At 38.4% G+C, this 20,622-nt stretch overlaps 1 protein-coding gene across 1 annotated transcript in view; it reads right to left on the reverse strand.

Annotated features, from left to right (window-relative positions):
- The window catches only part of ERICH2 (glutamate rich 2), a 63,298-nt gene that overhangs the window by 1,622 nt on the left and 41,054 nt on the right, over positions 1-20,622 (reverse strand). The window contains exons 9-10 of the mRNA XM_023730494.1: positions 20,018-20,199; positions 11,250-11,307 (exon numbers count right to left, since the gene is read on the reverse strand). Coding sequence (XP_023586262.1) covers positions 11,250-11,307; positions 20,018-20,199 — 240 coding nt within the window. The remainder of the gene's footprint in view (positions 1-11,249; positions 11,308-20,017; positions 20,200-20,622) is intronic.

Genomic DNA, 20,622 nt, shown 5'->3' on the forward strand with positions numbered 1-20,622 from the left:
GCGCAATGGTTAAGAGCCTGGCTGCTAACCAAAAGGTGGGCAGTTTGAATCCACCAGCCACTCCTTGGCAACCCTATGGGACAGTTCTACTCTGTCCTATCGGGTCACTATTAGTTGGAACCAACTCGATGGCACATAACAGCAACAATAGCATCTAATGAGCTCTGGTTGCTCAGTGGTTAAGTGCCTAGCCACTAACCAAAAGGTCAGCAGTTCGAACTCACGAGCCACTCTATGGGAGAAAGATGTGGCAGTCTGCTTCCATAAAGATTACCACCTTGGAAACCCTATGGAGCAGTTCTACTCTGTCCTATAGGGTTGCTATGAGTCAGAATCGATTTGATGGCAATGGGTTTGGATCCAAAGAATGCAATCTCCATCACCCCAATATGGCTTCCCTATAGGCTAGTAGCCAAAGTATTTCTTGAATATAATCATTCCCCAACAAAGTACAAATCCTGCAAAATATGGAGACTAGGCTAATAAGAACACTGTGTACCTAGAGGTCGGTTAATCCCTCATCTCCTCTCACCCACCTGTGGTCTATGTGACATCCTTTTCCAAAGGCTTCATCTGAACACAAAGGAACAGAGTTTTTTAGTACAACCCCTCCATGGTGGAGATGCTATTTTTTAAAACTCATCTTTCAGATAGGGAAAACTGATGTTACTTCTTTCTCTTCATCCTGACAACGTTTACCCTAGACCACATTCCAGTCATCACCTGTTTAACATCCTCCCCTCCACTATTCCTTTTTGCTGATCCTTTATGTGACTGTCTATGGTGCAATTAAGTACTTTTGTGTGTGGCCTTTCTATCCATGGGCTTATAACTCCCACCCAGGTGACTGTGTGATGGGTAACTGTGGCCTACCAAGGGGATTGGTCAGTTTTGCCTTAAAAGAGAGCCAATTCCAGAGCAGAGAGGAAGAAGCCCACCACTACTACCAAGGAAGGAGAGACCTGGTAGCTTTGGGTAAAGGCCTAGGGCCAGGGAGAGGCCTGCCTGCGAGTACGGCTGGGGAGAGGCTGTCCTGATGAAAGAACTGTATCCTGAGTGTTGCTGAGCCTGAATTGTAACTGTTACTTCCCTAATAAACCCCATAACCATGAAAATGGTCTGTGAGTTCTGTGTGGCCATTGCAATGAATTATCGAACCCAGCAGAGAAGTAGAGAATGCTGTGTGAGGGACGGTTGGTGTCAGAATTAGTACAGATGGCAGAGGGAGGAGGCATGTCTTGCCTCCACCTCACAGGAAATAGCCTTGTGCTGTTGACCTTGATTCTCCTTCCCCCTTGTGAAGTTAGAGGAGGTCAGACACTGCTCCCAAGTGTTTTCACACTGTGTCATCTTTCCTTTGGACCAACCCAATATATTTTTTGAAGCTAGTTGCTAGGTTACCAGCATCCTAGAAGCCAGAAAGATTTACAGTTTTGTTCAGAGTGTTTTAGACTATTTCATTTATTCTTTCAGTTCTTGCTATAAAGATCTCTTTCTACCTTTTCCCTATGAATAAACCAAAAACCAAACCAAACCAGTTGCCGTCGAGTCGATTCCGACTCATAGTGACCCTGTAGGACAGAGTAGAACTGCCCCATAGGGTTTCTAAGGAGCAGTTGGTGGATTCAAATTGCTGACCTTTTGGTTAGCAGCCGAGTTCTTAACCACTGCACCACCAGGGCTCCATTTTCTGCATCATCCACATAATGCAGTAACTTCTGTGCAATATCTTGGTGGCCCCCAGGGGGCACTGAAACATCAAGTGTGCTATTCACCTGGCAAAGCGAGGTAAATGTGGATGGGTCCACTCGGCCCCACCGGCTCATGGGATCCTACTTCATGGCTTTCATCCTGGCACACTAAACCAGTGTCTCTACTTCCCAACCCAAGAACATAACAACTTGATACCAATCTGGATTAGCACGATTGGGCACCTACTCAGATGCTGTTTTTAAGATTCTATAGATATTTTCAAGAAGCCCTGGTGGCGCAGTGGTTGAGCGCTTGGCTGCTAACCGAAAGGTTGGCAGTTCGAACCTACTAGCAGCTCCACAGGAGAAAGATGTGGCAGCCCGCTTCTGTAAAGACTTCAGCCTTGGAAACCCTGTGGGGCAGTTCTATCCTGTCCTATCGAGTCTTTATGAGTTGGAATCAACTCGACAGCAACTGGTTTGGTTTTTTTTAAAAAAACAGGTATTTTATACATGTTTTAACATTTCTAATAAAAGTAATTTTTTATACATTTTAACTTAAACTAAGATATACGTATCATTAGTGATCTACAACTTTCTCTGAGGCTAAGTCTCTTTCTAGTGCAGAGCTTCTCCAACTTGTTCCTTGAGACGCTAGTTTCTTAAGACATTAATAGTATTTGAAAACCTAGGTTAAATGAAGTTAATCAGGTAAAGTTTACAGTCAGAGGTAACTGCAGCATTTTATAGAACCATTAATATGCTCATGACTATTATGAATCCTACAGAGAGGAGAATGTAGTTTCCCAAACTTATTTGGCCATGAATTCCTTTCTGGTGGAACGCTTATTTAGAAATCTTGACCTAACACTCCTTGGAACACAGTTTAGAAAATTTCATGTTGGAATTAGGATTGTCCCATGGGATTGGAGTACAGAATTGGGTAATCCCATAGTTTAACTAAAACTATTGGCAACTGTCAATTTTCAGAGCGGGGGAAAAGGTACCTGTTTTGTAACTTAGCCCAACAACATCCATTCTACGTGACAAATCAAAAATTCTTGTTACAATTTGACGGTCTAGTAGGGGTTGTAAAAAGGTGAGAGAAGCTTCTAGCACATGCTGGAGGTTGTTCCTCAACCTGGGCTCCAAGAGGGAAGCAGAACCCAGGTATGGGCCCTGGAGAAAGACTGCCAGATGTGAATCCTTGTCAGTGTCTAGCTGGGTGGCCTTGGAGAAAATATTTAATATCTCTGTACCTTGGTTTCCCTATTAGTAATATTGCCATCTATATCACATCAGGCTATTTTGATGGATCACTGAAATAATGTAGATAAAGCACTTAGTCCAGTCCTTGGTGCATGGTAAAGCGCTGAATAAATGTTGGTTATTATTACTTTGATCATATCAATTGCCCCATATGCATGCAGAAGCTGGACAATGAATAAGAAGACCAAAGAAAAACGGATGAATTATGGTGTTGGCAAAGAATAATGAATATACCATGGACTGCCAGAAGAATGAACAAATCTGTCTTGGAAGAAGTACAGCCAGAATGTTCCTTAGAAGCAATGATGGCAAGACTTCATCTCACGTACTTTGGACGTGTTATCAGGAGGGATCAGTCCCTGGAGGAGGACATCATGCTTGGTAAAGTAGACAGCGAAAAAGAGGGAGACTGTCAACAAGATGGACTGACACAGTGGCTGCAACAATGAGCTCAAACATAGCAATGTCTGTGAGGACCAGGCAGTGTTTCATTCTGTTGTATATAGGGTCGCTATGAGACAGAATCGACTCGACAGCACCTAACAAATCATTACTTTTCCTGTAATGATTCGCTTAGAGAAAGGCTTGGTTTTTTCCCAGACTTTCAGTGGATGCTTTTGTTTGGTTAAAGGCTGGAGCAGGGGAGCAGGGAGGTTCTGCTGCCTATCGGACCATTAGCTACTCAGACTGGGGTCTATTTTGGGACAGAAAGTATGCCCATCTTGTTCACTGCTACATCCCCAGTAGAATGCCTAGAACGTGCAGGAGCCTCTGAAACATTACAAACTTGAATGAATGAATGAATATAGACATCTGAGCAGGAAGTAGCCTATTTACCCCCAGACAGAATGATACTATAGGTTAGGAGGAAAGGGTGCTTCATTTTACTTAAAATAAACTACACAACTCTTTTAGAGGCTATCTTTTCTGAAGATACACCTGTATTTGCCTTAGACTTAGAGTGATGAGAACCATTTTGCTTTTTAAGCCATTATTCTTAAACATTTATGACTATAATTAATGAAGCAGGTCTTCCAGGGCTGAAATGTTCTGTGTGTAGAAGCTCGGGTGGCCTGTGAGCAGAAGTGTGGCGCCCTGGAGGACTGAGCCTCTGGTTCCTGTCTTACTTGTGAAGTGACCAAGAAATAGGAAGATGGATTTGCACAGTCTCACTGTCAATCATAAGATGAGCTACGGAAAGTACTTGGGCTCTTGACTTTCAGTCTCATTTAAAAACCATTTTTTCCAGGCTGCCTCCAATGCCTGGCAGGAAATGGCAGGAGCAGAGATATCAGTTCTGCATGAGACAGCAGGAAAATCATTGGGGAAATATTAGGACCATATAAAAACTGTGTAGAAGACAGATAGAATTCAAGCCTATGCCAACAGATAAAATTTCTTGGGGGAACCAAATACAAATTTTTAAAAAGGCAGAACAAAGAGAAAGAGCCCATGGGGTACCTGGGATACCAGGTGGGAAGCCCCACAGCTAAACGAAGATATGAACGACTGTACTGAAATTGGACAGCAAGGAAACATACCCAGAAACAGCAGTTTCAGTCAAGAAAATGAATATGTAAAACATTTCTGAAGGGACAAGGATGCATTATTTTATGCGAATGAATTGCCTTAGATATAAATAAAATAAATACCCTAGTCAACCACAGGCGCCATTTCTAATCAATCCATAAAAGTTTATCTTTTCTAAGTCTCTGTTTCCTTGACCAGAAAAATAAGCTTATTAATCAAATGAGAGATGGTAATATAGTGGGAAAATCACAGGCTTTCAAGTCAGACCTGGGTTCTAATCCTAACTCTATGACTTAGTAGCTGTGTGACCTTGTGCAAGTCACATAGTTCTCTTTAAACCTCAGTTTCCTCATCTGTAAAGTGGGGTTAATAATATCTGCTTCACAGAATCGTTTAAAGGATTAAATAATGTATTCAAGAATGTTTCCATAGTAGGTGCTCAATACACACTTATATAAATACATAAATGTGCATATACAAAATCCGTTTTGGACACACAAATTTACAAATATATAGAGCTAGGAAGATGGAAAAAAGAGACAAAAGAATATACTATAAGCATTTAGGTACAAGACACTTAGCTAAAAGACATTAAGATATAAGATATTTTGTGGTCCATGCTAGATTGAAAAAACCATTTTGTCTGTTGCTCTAAATACACAGAGGGACTTTGGGCAGCCCTCAACCAAGCATTCCTATTAACATCAAAGAACTAGAGCGTCCTTCCCTCTTAGTTAGAGTCTGCCTCCAACTCTCCCTTCTTCCTTGATCCTTAGTTGGTATTGCTAAACCTGGCCCTCCGTAATTTCTCATTCTTGCAAAGGACTCTGCCTCAGGGGTAGCCAATCTCATTTTGCATGAGTACTTCCAACCATCACAATCCCTGGGCCTATGTGTCCAACCTCGTCCTCTTGGGAACAACTGGTTTCCCAGATCATGGCATTTGTCTTAGGGCCCTCTGTAGCTCCTTTCCCTATAGTCTAATCTTTGGTTTTAGAGGAACCACTATTTGACATTGACCGACAAGAGTGAAGTTACTAGGTTAGCCAGTAGGGGTGAAAACCAAACCATGTCTGATGTCAACCCCAAGAGGGTTAAGAGCATGTATGCTTCCATTCCTGCTCTCCTCCAGCTCTTAGCATAGCAACTGATACAGAGTAGGTGGCTCCATGTGTATTTGCTGGAAGGAAGGAGAGAGAGGCGGGAGGAAGGGAAGAAGTTTTAAAACCGTATAACCCCATTAAGATAGATCAGTGTGAACTTTTTCATCCCCATTGACCTGATACTTAATGCATATTCACTGGTTCCAGTTCCAGGTCAACAAGCCTTTCGCTGAGCACCTGCTGTTTATGTAGCACAGTACAGTGCTAACAGCCAAAAGTGACTGACAGATGGGATATATCAGTAGATACATTTGATAAGCTTCAATCAGAGGCTTTCTAAAATGATGGATGGATATGGAAATAAAATATATAAATTTTCCCACAATTAGGTTCCACAAAGAAAAAAAAAAACCTCAGAGAATTGGAACTAGAGCCACTGAATCACTCGCTTCCACCTTAGCCACCACAGGGAAGAAAAGGGGGAAAGGAAGGGGTCTGGGTTCCAGTCCTGGCTGTGTCACTAACACCCTGAGTGGTACTGAGCAAGCTGCATAACCTCTTTGTTGCAGTTTCTTTATGTATATAAAAATAAAGGATTGAATATGATTCTCTCTGAGGATTTCTTCTGATTGGCAATTTTATGCTTGTGGGTCACCAAAAATATTTTTGACCAAAATATTTGATGGCTCTAAGGGTCAAAAGTGCTGAAAAGAAATTAAAAAAGGCAAATTATTCACCTTGGATATAAAATAAAATTAAAAAACACACTAGTTGCCACTGAGTTGATTCCAACTCATGGTGACCCCATGTGTTACAAAGCAGAACTGCACTCAATAGGGTTTTCTTGGCTATGATCTTTCAGAAGCAGATTGCCAGATCTTTCTTCTGAGGCACCTTTGGGTGGGCTCAAACTGCCAACCTTTTAGTTAGTAGTTAAATGCTTAACCTGTGCCACCCAGGGACTTCCTTGGATATAAAACAGGTAGCGTTAAAATTTTTTTAAAAATTAGCCAATGATTTAAGAATTAGTCTATTCATAGTGGGGATTCTGTGTGAAGCAAGTAAGGGTAGACCATCATAATCTCTATACTATATTTTCACTTCAAGAACTTTTACCATGAGACTTAATTTTATACATGTGTAAGTGAATATTTTGAGCCCTATTATCAATAATAAGACAGCGTAGAATTGCCCCATAAGGTTTCCAAGGCTGTAATCTTTATAGAAGCAGAATGCTACATCTTTCTTCCAGGGAGCAGCTGGTGGGTTCAAACCGCCAACCTTCTGGTTAGCAGTCGAGCATGTTAACCACTGCACCACCAGGGCTCCCAATAAGGTTTGATGGTAAATTTGTCATTTTCTCTTTCAATGAATTCAAAGGATCTAAAGGCCAGAGGAACTTTACAGATCTTTTATTTCACTCAATCTGTTCCTTTTATAAATAGGAAATGGAAGCAGAGAGGAGATGACTCACCAGAGGTCTGAACAGCTGCTTAGAAGCAGAGCTCAAGCTAGAGAGATTCGGGGAAATCAGTACAAATGATAGTTTTTTAAAAGAGTTCCTCCCTTTTCTATTAAGTGTGATTATTTTACCTCCAAGGGCCAACTTTTTTCCCAAAGAAATACCTCTTATTTTACAATGTAAATTGACCAGAAAAGAATTCATTCAATACAATCCTACTTCATGGCAAAGAAGCCCTGGTGGTACAATGGTTTGCAATGGTTACAGTGTTCGGCTTCTACTAACTGAAAGGTCGGTGGTTCGAACACACCAGCCGCTCTGTAAGTGAAAAGAGCTGGTAATTTGCTCCCACGGAGATTTTAATGTAGGAAACCCTATGGGGCAGTTCTACTCTGTTCTATAGGGTTGCTATGAGTCAGAATAGACTCGGCACACAACAACTTTATGGCAAACTTTGGTTAAGCTGTAAGGGCTCTGGAGACAGATATCCTTCCAGGTCTGGCTCAGCCACTTTATCAGTCGTGTGACTTTGAGAAGTTATTTTACCTATGTCTCAGCTCCCTTTTCTAGAAAAATGGATATAATTCTTATCTTCTATGATTATTAGGAACCCTGGTGGCACAGTGGTTAACAGCTCAGCTGCTAACCAAAAGGTTGACAACTTGAATCCACCAGCCGCTCCTTAGAAACCCTATGGGCAGTTCTACTCTACCTTATAGGGTTGCTATGAGTTGGAATCAACTTGACCAAACAGGTTTGGTGGTTTGGGTTGGTGGCACAGCGATAAAGCACTAGGCTGCTAACTGAAAGGTTGGCAGATCAAAATCAGCAGTTGTTCTGCGGGAGAAAGATGTGGCAGTCTGCTTCTGTAAAGATTTACAGCCTTGGAAACCCTAGGGGGCAGTTCTACTCTTCTTATAAGGTCACTATGAGTCGGAATTGACTCAATGGCAACAAGTTCATAACAGTAGTAATAATGTTAGTCTCTGTGGTAACACTTTATTGACTTGACAGCGGTGGGTAGGTAAAATAGCCATCCTGTAAGACAGAGTAGAACTGCCCCACAGGGTTTCCAAGGAGCGGCTGGTGGATTCAAGCTGTCGACCTTTTGGATAGCAGCCAAACTCTTAACCTCTGTGCCATCAGGGCTCCATTGCTCTCTATTTAGTGGAAAATATTTGAGTTTCTCTTCTCTGACAGGTTTCCCAGGTTCCTGCTTTTGCAGGTTTTACTGTATGTCAAAAGAGATTGACTTAAGACATACTCTACACTAATAGTGCCTAATTATCATAACAAAGAAAACTTATTCTCAAATGGTATTATAACCACGGGCATAAGGATTAGGATTTACAACACATTTTTGGGGTATACAACTCAATCCATTAACAGTGGTAGAGTCTATCACTGGCCATTTTCTTCCATGGGGGTTTTTGTTAGTAGGGAGTGTGGGCTGAGAATCATGCTTGGTCATAGAGAATGGTGGTCATGCAGGGCTGATGCAACAATCTGGAAACTACAGGGGCTCTAAATGCACAGGTGGTTTCCCCCATAGAACATATGCTGAATTCTGGGGCAAAAGGGGAGGCTAAGAAGTTTTTATTAAGGTAACTGAAATCTCCTATAGTTTCATGGTATTTAGGAGACAAAGTCACCTACTCAAGAACTTTACCCAATTTGGAAGTGGTACGGGGGGAAGGCCAAAAGAGGAAAGCTCAAAACCTCCAAGGGACAGGCTGAACCTCCCTCTGCTGTTTTAGGGCTGAGGGGATAAGAGAACTGCCAAGCTCTCAATCAAAATCTAGGGAGGGACATATCCAAGGGATAGGGAAGAAATGGGGGAAAAGTCTTACTAGAGCCTGCACCTATGCTGTTATCCAGCCCAATCCATAATTGGTTTGAAGTGATCAGTCCTGTACCTTATCTAAAAAAAACAAAAAAACTAAATCCATTGCCGTCAAGTCGATTCCAACTCATAGTGGCCCTATAGGACAGAGTAGAACTGCCCCATAGTATTTCTAAGGAGCAGCTGGTGGATTTGAACTGTTGACGTTTTGGTTAGCAGCAAAGCTCTTAACCACTGGGCACTTTATCTAACAGAGCTAAAAAAAAAAACAAAAAAAAATTCAGTCTCTACGGTTCTTTTATTAACAATATCAGGCATATAATAAAGAATTACTAACGTTTCATAGGCAGGAAAAGGGACTGATAACCAAGATAAAAAAGTAACAACAGAGGCTGACAAAAGATGATCTAGATATTGGAGTTCACAGACAAGGACCTTAAAATAACTATGATTAATTTATTAGTAAAAAAGATGGACAAAATAGATGAAAAGATGGAAAATTTCAGCAGAGAACTAGAATCCTTCAAAATCATCAAATAGGCATTCTAAAACTGGAAAATACAATCTTTGAAATCAAGAAGTTACTAAATAACTTTAACAGCAGATTGGACACGCAGAAGACAGGATAAGCAAATTAAAAAACAGATCAACAGAAAATATCCAAAATGAAGTATACAAAGAAAAATATATGGAAATCACAGACCTGAGTTAAATACCATGAAAAAGTCTAATTTATCTGTAATTGGAGACCCAGGAAGAGAAGAGAAAGAGAACAGGGCAGAAGTGATATTTGAAAAGATAATGGCCAAGAACTTTCTTAGCTGATGAAAAACATTAACTTACAGGTTTAAAAAACTCAGTAAATCCTGTAACAGTATAAATGCAAGGAAAACTAAAACTATTTTGATCAAATCAAACCCCTAAAATTCAAAGACAGAAAGTGTCATGGTTTGAATTATGTCCCCCCCAAAAATGTGTGTATCAATTTGGCTGGGCCATGATTCCCAGAATTGTGTGGTTGGCTTCCATTTTATGATTGTAACTTTATGTTAAAGAGGATTAGGGTGGGATTGTAACACCACCTCTACCCAGGTCACATCCCGGATCCAACGTAAAGGGAGTTTCCCTGGGGTGTGGCCTGCACCACCTTTTCTCTCTCAAGAGATAAAAGGAAAGGGAAGCAAGCAGAGAGTTGGGAACCTCATACCATCAAGAAAGCAGTGCTGGGAGCAGAGCGCATCCTTTGGACCGGGGCCCCTGCGCAGAGAAGCTCCTAGTCTGGGGGAACACTGAAGAGAAGAAGGCTGACAGAGAGAAAAAGCCTTCCCCTGGAGCTGATGCCCTGAATTTGAACTTTTAGTCTACTTTAACTGTGAGGAAATAAATTTCTCTTTGTTAAAGCCAGCCACTTGTGGTATTTCTGTTGTAGCAGCACTGGTTGACTAAGACAGAACTAAAACTAAGGCAATCATGTCACTTAATCTACTCAAAACCCTCCAATGGTTTACTACCTCACTCAGAGAAAAAAGCCAAAGTCCTTAAATGGTTAAAGGCCCTATGCATACAGTTAAAGGGGCCCCCGTCCAAAGGGGCTAACTGTAACCTCTCTAACCCCATCTCCTATCATATGTCTCCTTTTTCTTATCTTGCTCATTCTGCTCCAGTTACACTGACCTTGCTGTTCCTTATCAGGTATATTCCCACCTCAGGACATTTGCATTTGTGATTGTCCTGCCTGAAACACACTTCTGTCAGACATGGTTAGTTTTCAAGTCTTTGCTCAAGCCTTTCCAGTGAAACTTTCCTAGGCCATCCTATTTAAAACTGCTCTGCTTCCTCCCAGTATTTTATATCTCTTCTTCTCTATTTTATTTTTTCTCCATAGCACCTACAATTTATGACATACTATTTATTAGTTTATTACCTGTCTCACATTAGAATGTAAAATCCACAAATACGAGATTGTTGACTGCTGTATTCTCAGTGCCTAGACAGAGCCTGGCACATGTAGGTGTTCAAATATTTGTGGAATAATTACATGTTAAGTAAGGTTTGACTGCTGTATCACCTGACACTTCTTTATGCATTCTTTAAAGACATACAGTTACTAACCCATTATCATGAGGGTAAGGAATGTGACTTATTTTTCAATGGTGGTAATTAGTCTATATTAATTTAACCCACTCAAAGGTACTCTGTAAGTCCTTTTACCAAACAACCTAATTTACTATCAGGGAATCACTGAGACACAGAATTCACTAGACTTATGATAATGAAACTATCTGACATATTATGGAATTTACTTAGAAACAAAGAAAATATTAGAAAATATTAAAATATTTTATACTTACTCATCTGACATAATTTTTTCGCCAGATGGTAGTCTCGGTCCATTTCTGCTCTCAAGAACTAGAAAACATTAAGAAATTCTTCAGATAAGTTGTTCGGAAAGAATTTAAATGTCAATTACAAACTCTCTAGAAAATATTCCATCAATGATTAATTATTTTGCTTTTAATATTTACACATTTTTCCAGGAGTGAGTCTCTAATCAATCATCAAGGATATTTAAGGACCTCTCATGGCAAGGTAAGAAGCCGTGATGGTGCAAGTCGTCTTCTAACCAAAAGGTTGGCAGTTAGAACCCACCCACTGCTCCACAGGAGAAAGACCTGGAGATCTACCTCTGTAAAGATTACAGCCTAGAAAACCCTATGGGGCAGCTCCACTCTGTCACATAGTGTTGCTATGGGTTGAAATCGACTGGACGGCACCTAACAACAACAACAACCTGGCAAGGTAAAAGGGGCATTAGTGTTTCAGTGGTAGACTTCTTGCCTTCCAGACAGAATGTAAAATCCACAAGGTTTGATTCCTGGCCAAGGTACTTCATGTGCAGTTGCCACACATCTGTTAGTGGCAGCTTGAGTATTACTATGATGCTGAATAGGTTTCAGTGGAGCTTCCAGACTAAGACAGACTAGGAAGAAAGGTCTGGTGGTCTCTTCTGAAAATCAGCCAATGAAAACCCTATGTATTATAATGGTCCAATCTGCAACCGATCATAGGGATGCTGCAGGACTGGGCAGTGTTTCGTTTCACTGTGCATGGAGTTACCATGGGTCAGGGGCCGTCACCAGCAACTAACAACAACATGGCAAGGTAACATGGAATAAATATGATACTTTCTGCTTTTCTGCAGTCATACTGTATATGTACTACCTAGCAATTTGAGAATAAGTAGGTTGATTGAACTAGCACAGACAGTAAAGAAAATCACTTTATGTTAATACCTCTTTGTTAATATTTCACCAATGAAGATTCAGCCTCCATTTGTGAACTGAGTCTATAATTACCTCGAAAATACTTAGACTTACAATTGTTTATTTAATATTTTCTAGCATTGTTCTTATATCATTCCATTTTGTTTTTTAATACCATTTTTATTGTTACAAAGTAATACATTTTTTTTTGCATGCAGGAAGATTAAATTTTAAATTTCCTCTCTGTGCCCAATTAAAAAGTACCTATACTCTTACCATCTAGAGATCTAATTTTTAACATTTTTATGTATATCCTTTTAGTATTTTTTCCATAAATGAACATACACAGATTTACAAGAATTGGGATTGTTCAGTAACTTTTAAAAAATAAACCATGTATCATGATCATTTTCTTCCCATGGCATTAAATATTCTTCTATACTATTATTTTTTACTTGCTTAGGCTACAATTTACTAAAATAATTGTTTATTCTATTACTAGTTAGACTGCTTCCATCCAAGATAAAAACTACACATTGCAGACTATTCTTGCTTGTGTGTGGCATACTCTGAACCACATGCAGCAACACTCATTTTACTCTGAAACAGACAGGGGCATCAAGTAATATAAAAGAGACACTTCTCACACATTTCCAGATATTTGATAAATACCCAGGAGCCATTTAAGAAATAGTTCTCTACCAGCTTTCTGAGTTTCTCCCATGAGTACTGAATTACTTATATTTTTCTAATGTATATATAACTCATTCAGATTTTTTTAAATAAATCATCACAATTCTATATTTCATCACAATTCTCACTTACTCACATATTAATAAATGTTATGTTCAATACATGCAACAGAACTCTCTTCTGTTTTTAAAATCTGTTCCTGTCTGAGGTTGCTTTCATTTTCATTCCTATTTGTGGTTTTCTTCCATATTAATTACAATATCTAGTAGTTTATCTATGTCTTTTTTTTTTTCAGAAAGCCAGCTCTTGAATTGATGTATTAATTTGATTTTTACTTTGAATTCATTTCAGTTTATTTAATGCTTTTTTTCTTGTTTTCTTTATGCTTATTTTGCTCTTTTTTCTAGTTTCTGGCATTAATATTTAGGTCATTCACTTTCACTCTTCCTTCAATCATCACCACAATCATCATCATCATCACCAAGGTATTTGAAGCTTTAAGTTCTCAAAAGTTTCAGTATTTAATGTTGTAGTTACTACTATTTTCCAAATAGTTTGTAAGTTTAGTTTGTTTTCCTTTTTAACTCAAGAGTCATTTAGGAGAATATCTTCTAGTTCTAAGTGGTTTTAACTTATTATTGTTATATTTTTGTTATTAATGTCTAGCTTAATTGATCATGAGTAGAGAATGTGACCAGTAATATGTGGATATTTATATTTTAAAAATCTTTTTAGTATATAAATTCTGAATATACACAGCAGAGAGAATAGCATAAACAAACCTATGTAACCAATTCTCAGCTTCAAGAATTATGAACATTTTGCCAATCTTGTTTTATCAATGTCACCACACATTCTTTAACCTCTTTCTGGACTATTTCAAAGTAGTTCACAGATACTACATTTTTTCATCCATAAATACTTTGCTATGTGTATCACTTTAAAATAAAAACACAACCACAATATTGTTATCACACCTAACAAAATTAACAAGAATGTCTTAATATCATCTAATATCTAGTCTACTTAATGAACTATCATGTTAATAATACTAGTATCACAAAAAGAGTAGTATATAACCAGTTTTAAAGGTCCCTTGCATTGAACTATTTTTTATTATTGTTGACATAAAATATATTTCATTTTAACAGTTCAAAAGGAGGTGGGGCCAAGATGGTGGAGTAGTCAGACACTTCCTGTGGTCCCTTGTACAACAAAGACCTGAAAAAACAAGTGAATTGATTATATATGACAATCTAGGAGCCCTGAACATCAAAGGCAAAGTTGAGGAATCAGCCTGAGTGGCAGAGGAAGGGAGAGACAGTTCAGAAGCAGCAAGGAGTTGCCAGACCTGACCTGGTGAGAGCTGGCAACCTTCAGGCTCGGGAGGCATGTTCCACATCAGGAGAGACCGAGCAGCAGAGAGTCTACTCGGGCCTCCAGAACCAGTGAAAAGCAGCGCTCAATCAGCAAAAGATAAGTACATGTGTCGGACCTACTGCGCGGATCAAAAAACACCCCCTTTGGGAAAAACCTCTCTCCCATTTACCTGCCCCCTCCCTGCTCTGCAGTGGGTCCTGGGCTGGCTTCAGCGATTGCTGAGTTCCCTGGGACGGAAGTAGGACCCGTCACGCACACTGAGCCATTCTCTCAGCCTTGGAGAGGGAACAAATTAACAAACAGGAAAAAATAATCTGCCAACTCCCCTAAGCCAGGACCTCAGGGTAGGCACAGCTCCTTCGCCTAGATGCACACATAAGGTATCCACAGACTTTGAATGCCTTTCACCCCTGCACAGACCTGTGTGGGCCCATTTCAACAGCATAGGCCCTCATTACCACAGTACAGCAGGGTACATATCTGAAGCCTAACTTCAGCTGTATCAGCTATATGGTGAAGTGGCAAGTTCGTGACATCTGACACTGCTCTATTAAGCAGGGTCCTCACCAAACCACATCAGGGGCCTGAGGACTGGTGGCTCCACCCACGCCACCTAGCCACCCGCGACAGGGGTCCAAGAATAAGTGGTGCCTCCCAGTCCTTACAGACAACAGCACTGGATGCTCATAGTCTGCCTGCAAAACCCACCCACCTACACACTTTAGGAAACAGGGACACGCTTTCCTCCCAGACACTCAGGGGCAGCCATTACCCTGCTGCCTTGCTCAGCGCATACCCCCCTACTGCAGCCAGACACCTGTGCCTACACCAATCACCCCTGCCTGTCTAGGACTGCAGGTAAGAGCCTGCACCACACACTTGGTGATCGACTACCTGGACACCTGAGCTGAATCCATACAAGAAAAGTAAACAGACTCCTGGGCTCACATACCTAGTAACAGATCTAACCACCTGGTAACAAGACATTAGAGCTTCAAAGGCGCCAATAATCAAACTAGCTCACACGAGCAGCCTATTTGGGGGTATCGAAACAAAACAAAACAAGAAGCTAGGATGGAGTAACAGTTCAAAAGGCAGTGAAAGTAGAAATTCATGCAATGAAGATTTAGCCAAAGTCCTTTATGAGAATTATTTAAAACCACAAAATTAAGCTGAAGAAAGGTTAAAAATTTTTGATCCTATATTATTTGTGACATTCAAAATAAAGAGATGGTTAACAACCAAACATAAAACTTGAACTCTGATGGGATCCTGATTGGGGAAGAAAAATCCAGGATAAAAAACATTTTAAAGACAAATTGGAAATCTGAATTTGGACTGGTTATTACATGAAATTACAGAATTATTGTTAATTCTCTTAGGTGTGAAAATGGCATAGTGATTATGATTACATTGAAGAATTAAATTATTTTTAAGGAGACTCAGGCTCCAGTATTAGGGGAAAGACATTTTATAATTTTTGCAATTTACTTTCAAAGGGTTCATCCAAATATATACATGTATACACCTTATCTATCAAAGAAGTGAGATAAAACAAATCTAGCACAATGTCAACAAGTGGTAAATCCAGGTAAGAGAGCATATAGGTGTTCATTGTTTTATTCAACTTTTCTCTAGGTTTGAAATTTTTTTCAAAATAAAAACTTAGGAAAATAAAAAAGGGATGCATTCTGAAAACAAAGTATCTTTAACACAGGTACAGTACAAGATATGAACATAAGCAATCTCATATTGTTAGAATTTTTATATGAAAATGAACTCATGGATTACTTTTATAATTAAATGTCAAAAAAGACAAAGAAGAGAAAGCAAAGGAGCAACTCCAGGCAATTTGGTTATGGCAGATAAGGTCTTTGAATGTTCCATAATTCATGAATGATTTAGATGTATAGTCAGCAGAAAGATTAGTTATGTGAAATTTTTCCAACACTTAGTATTATTTTTTTTTCTCCCTTGTTGAAAGCACCTTATAAAATTAGAGAAGTTTCAAAATTCCCTACATCTGCCTTATTCTAGAAGGAAAAATAGTAAATATGTCTGATTTTCTCACACGATCCCATGGCTAGCTTTTGGGTTAAACTGCCTAAAAAGCCAAGTATGTTAGCATTTTCTATGTGCTAAAAATCTAATTGAGGCTTCTAGCTGTGATGGAGTAAGACAGACCAGATTTACTCTTCCTTCTTAACCAGAAAACTGGACAAAATGTATGAAACAACAGTTTTCAGAAACTGGGCAGTAGCTATCACAGCACAGTGATCCCTGAAAAAAGGAAAACAAACAAGGTGAGTCCTACAATTGCCTCAACTTACTACTTACAGGCAGTTTGCAGGCTGTAGACAGAGAGAACCCAAACAGAGACCAGTGATCTCTCTGAGTCGAAATTACAGAGTTTGGAGTCCAGAGAGGCCAAGGTGGCTATAATTTGCAAAAGAGAAGGCAGAAAAACAAAGAGAAAGAGAGAGCTCCAGTGATCTGCAAAGTATCTCATTAAGTCTTTGGCTGGTCCTGATTTGCACATGAGTGTGAAGAAACTGAGGATGGGGAAAGAATCACTAGAATAAGTAGGTAGGATAATGACCAGACCTCACACAGGGCTGAAAAGAGCTCAAGTTCCCACCAGCTGGAGTTGAAAGACCTCCTAATACACACAGCATTATGAAGCACCCTCATTAAGGGTTTTATAGTATCTATACTATAATAGGTCTTTACACTATAAAGGCTGTTCTGAACGTCATCTTAACAAAACTCAATAGTGAAGTTCAAAAAGAGAAACCTGATTTCCAAGTAACTTAACTGTATCCCACAATAAAGTCCAACAATATTTAAATAAAAATTTTTTAAAAACTACCATCTAGGAACATAAAATTTACAATGATTGGGATTCAGTAAAAAATTACCAGCTATGCAAAGAAGCAGGAAAATATGAACCATAAGCAGAATAAAACTCAAATAATAGAAACTGGCCTAAAATTGACAAAGAAGATAGAATAGTAGACAAAGTGCTAAAATACTCATTATAAATACACAGCATGTGTTCAAGAAAGTAAACTAAAACATGAATATGATGAGGAGAGAAATGAAATATATATATCTCATGTTTACATGTATATAAAATCTAAATAGAAGTTCTAGACAATGGAAAGGAAAGTTCAGACTGGGAGAAAATATTTGCAAAACACATATCTGATAAAGAACTTGTATTCAAAATACACAAACAACTTTCAAAACTCAATAATAAGAAAACAAACAACCCAATTAAAAACTGGGCAAATGATATGAACAGACACCTCATCCAAGAAGATATACAGATGGCAGATAAATATATGAAAAGATGCTAAACATCATGTCATTAGGGAATTACACATTAAAACAATAACATAATACCACTACATACTTATTAAAATGGCTAAAATCCCGAAACCTGACAATACCAAATGCTAGGGAGGATGCTGAACAACAGGAACTCTCATTCATTGCTGGTGGGAATGTAAGATGACAGACAGTTTGTTAAACATAGCTAAACGAAGCTAAACATAGGCTTACCTTACCATATGATCCAGCAGTTGTGCTCCTAGGTATTTACCTGAATGAGTTAAAATTTACATCTATGCAAAAATCTGCACATGAATATTTATGGCAACTTTATTTCTAAATGCCAAATATTAACCAAGATGTCCTTCAAAAGGTGAATGAATAAACAAACTATGGTAAATCCATACAATGAACTATTATTCAGCAATATAAAGAAATGATCTATCAAGCCAAAAAAAAAAAAGATATGAAAGAAACCTTAAATACATTTTTCTCAGTGAAAGAAGCCAATCTGAAAAAGCTACACACTGTATGATTCCAACTATATGACATTCTGAAAAACGCAAAACTACAGAGACAGTTAAACGGTTGCTAGGGGTTTAGGGGTATGGAGGTAGGGATGAATAGGTGGCACATAGGGGATTTTTAGGGCAGGGAAACTATTCTGCATGATACCGTGATGGTGGATACATAACATTACGCATTTGCAAAACCCATAAAACTGTACAACCCCCAAATGTAAACCCTAACATAAACTATGAACTTTAGTTAACAATAATGTATCAATACTGGTTCATCAATTGTAACAAATGTACCACAATAATGCAAGATATAATAATAGGGAAAACTGTGAGTAGGGAAGAGAGGAGGTATATAGAAACTCTCTGTATTATCTGCTCAATTTTCTGTAAACCTAAAACCGTTCTAAAAATAAAGTCTAATATATAAATAAACAGACCATCAGTAACCTCTGGGACAATATTAAGTGGTCTAACATATGTGTAATTGAAGGTGAAGACAGGTCAGATAAAATATTTGAAGAATTAACAGTTGAACATTTTCCAAATCTCATGAAAACTGTAAAGTCATAGATCCAAGAATCTCAATGAACAGAGGAAACATGAAGAAAACCACACCAAGACCTAGCCTAATCAAACTGCCAAAACTAATAGTAGAGAAAATTTTTTAAAAAGGCAGACAAAATGACACATTATATACAGATGAATTATCATACACATCTCATCTGAAACTATGCAAGCTAGTAGACAATGGAGCAACTTTTTTTAAAGTACTAAACAAACAGAACAAATGAACAAACAAAAAGGTCAACATAAAATTTTATACCCAGCTATCTTATCTTTTATAAATGAAGATAAATTTAAGAATTTTCCAAACAAACAAAAGCTGAGAGAATGCATTACCATCACAACACATTCAAGAAATATTAATGGAAGTTTTTCCAGGCAAAAGAAAAATGATGTAAGATGGAAATTTGGATCCACACAAAGGTATAAGGAACACCAGAAATGGTGTATGTTGGGTAAATTAAAAATACTGTTTTCCAATTTTTAAAAATATTTTTAATAGGTAAGTGACCACTTAAAACAAAAATAACAGCATACTGTGGAGCTTATAACAAATGTAGAAGTGTATGACAACAACATTACAATAGATGAGAAGGTGGAAATGAAAGTGTACTGTTATGAGGTTCTTCCAACATATATGAAGGTGTGTAATATTAGTTAAAGGTAGGTTGTGATACTATAACCAGTGAGGTAAAATTGTTCCATTCTCCATAGAATCATCAGTAGATGTTTAGGTATACTTTTTTAGTGTGATGTTTCAGGCTTCACTGACTTTGCACATTCTGTACCTATACCAGGAACACCCTTTACACTTGTTTACCAGATGAATTCCTTCACATCCATCTTCCTTCAAGTTTCTAAGACTCTATTCATACCTCTTCCTCTAATAATCCTCCCCTTATCCCCTGTTCCTCCTTATTTTCCCAATAAATTAATCCTCCCTGTTCCTGGAGAACATTGTAAGTATTTTTTCTAGCATGTATTTCATTGCATATATGTGTGCCTGTTAGTTCTCAAAGGCAACGACATGTCTTATTTATCTCCATAACCCTAGCAACTAGTATGGTGCTCGTTATATAGACAGTATTCAATGAAGGTCATTTAAGAGTTTCATACCAAAACTTCTCTTACTCTGCCTCTGCCTTACCAGAATACTGTATGTCACTTCCAGAATCATCTTTCACTTCTAACCTGGCAAAAGTGGCAAGAAAGATGAGTAGCCAGGTAAGCATCTGTATGTGGACAGGAGTCTTTTCACTACGGTTTTTTTTTTTTTTTTTTTTTTTTGGTCTTCAAGACTGTAAACAATTTAGTTATTTAAATACTTTCAGATTTCTTAAATTATAAGGCACAAGTAAAACTTACTTCTGCCATTAACTCTAATGGGGCACGAGTATCCTTATTAGGGTTACCACTGTCATCATTGTCATTGGCATCATGTTCACCATCATCATCTGTTGATTCTGACAATTTATCATTAGTGTCCTGAGGGCAATATTTGTTATTTTTCTCCTGCTTTGCAATGGCTAGAGCTTTGTCCACCGTACCTAAAACAGAATAAGCATAGTTTAATCAATAAACATTGAAAAGTCCAGAAATTAAAAATGGTTACTCCTAAGTAATGATATAACGACTGTACATGTTTAACATATGGCTTCCTGCTCTGGAGTTTTTTTTTTATGACTAAAGAACACTGCAATAAACTTACCTCATTTCTATTTCCAAAAAAGGTAACAAAACTGCCAGTGACAGAGGAAAAACCCAAAACAGTATCACTGAGTTGATGTTGGTGCTAATTGTTTTTTTATTTGAAATTCTAATAAAAGACAAATAGTTTTGTTAGGAAGAAATATAATTTCAAGAGAAAATAAGTTAATACTGACTCAACAGCAGCAGGTTTTGGGTTTTTTTTTTTTTTTTTTTTTACATTCTCCAATATGACTTGTAAATGTTCCCTTTTAGAGGTCTAG

Source organism: Trichechus manatus, unplaced genomic scaffold, assembly GCF_000243295.1.
Source record: "Trichechus manatus latirostris isolate Lorelei unplaced genomic scaffold, TriManLat1.0 scaffold00037, whole genome shotgun sequence".
NCBI lineage: Eukaryota > Metazoa > Chordata > Mammalia > Sirenia > Trichechidae > Trichechus > Trichechus manatus.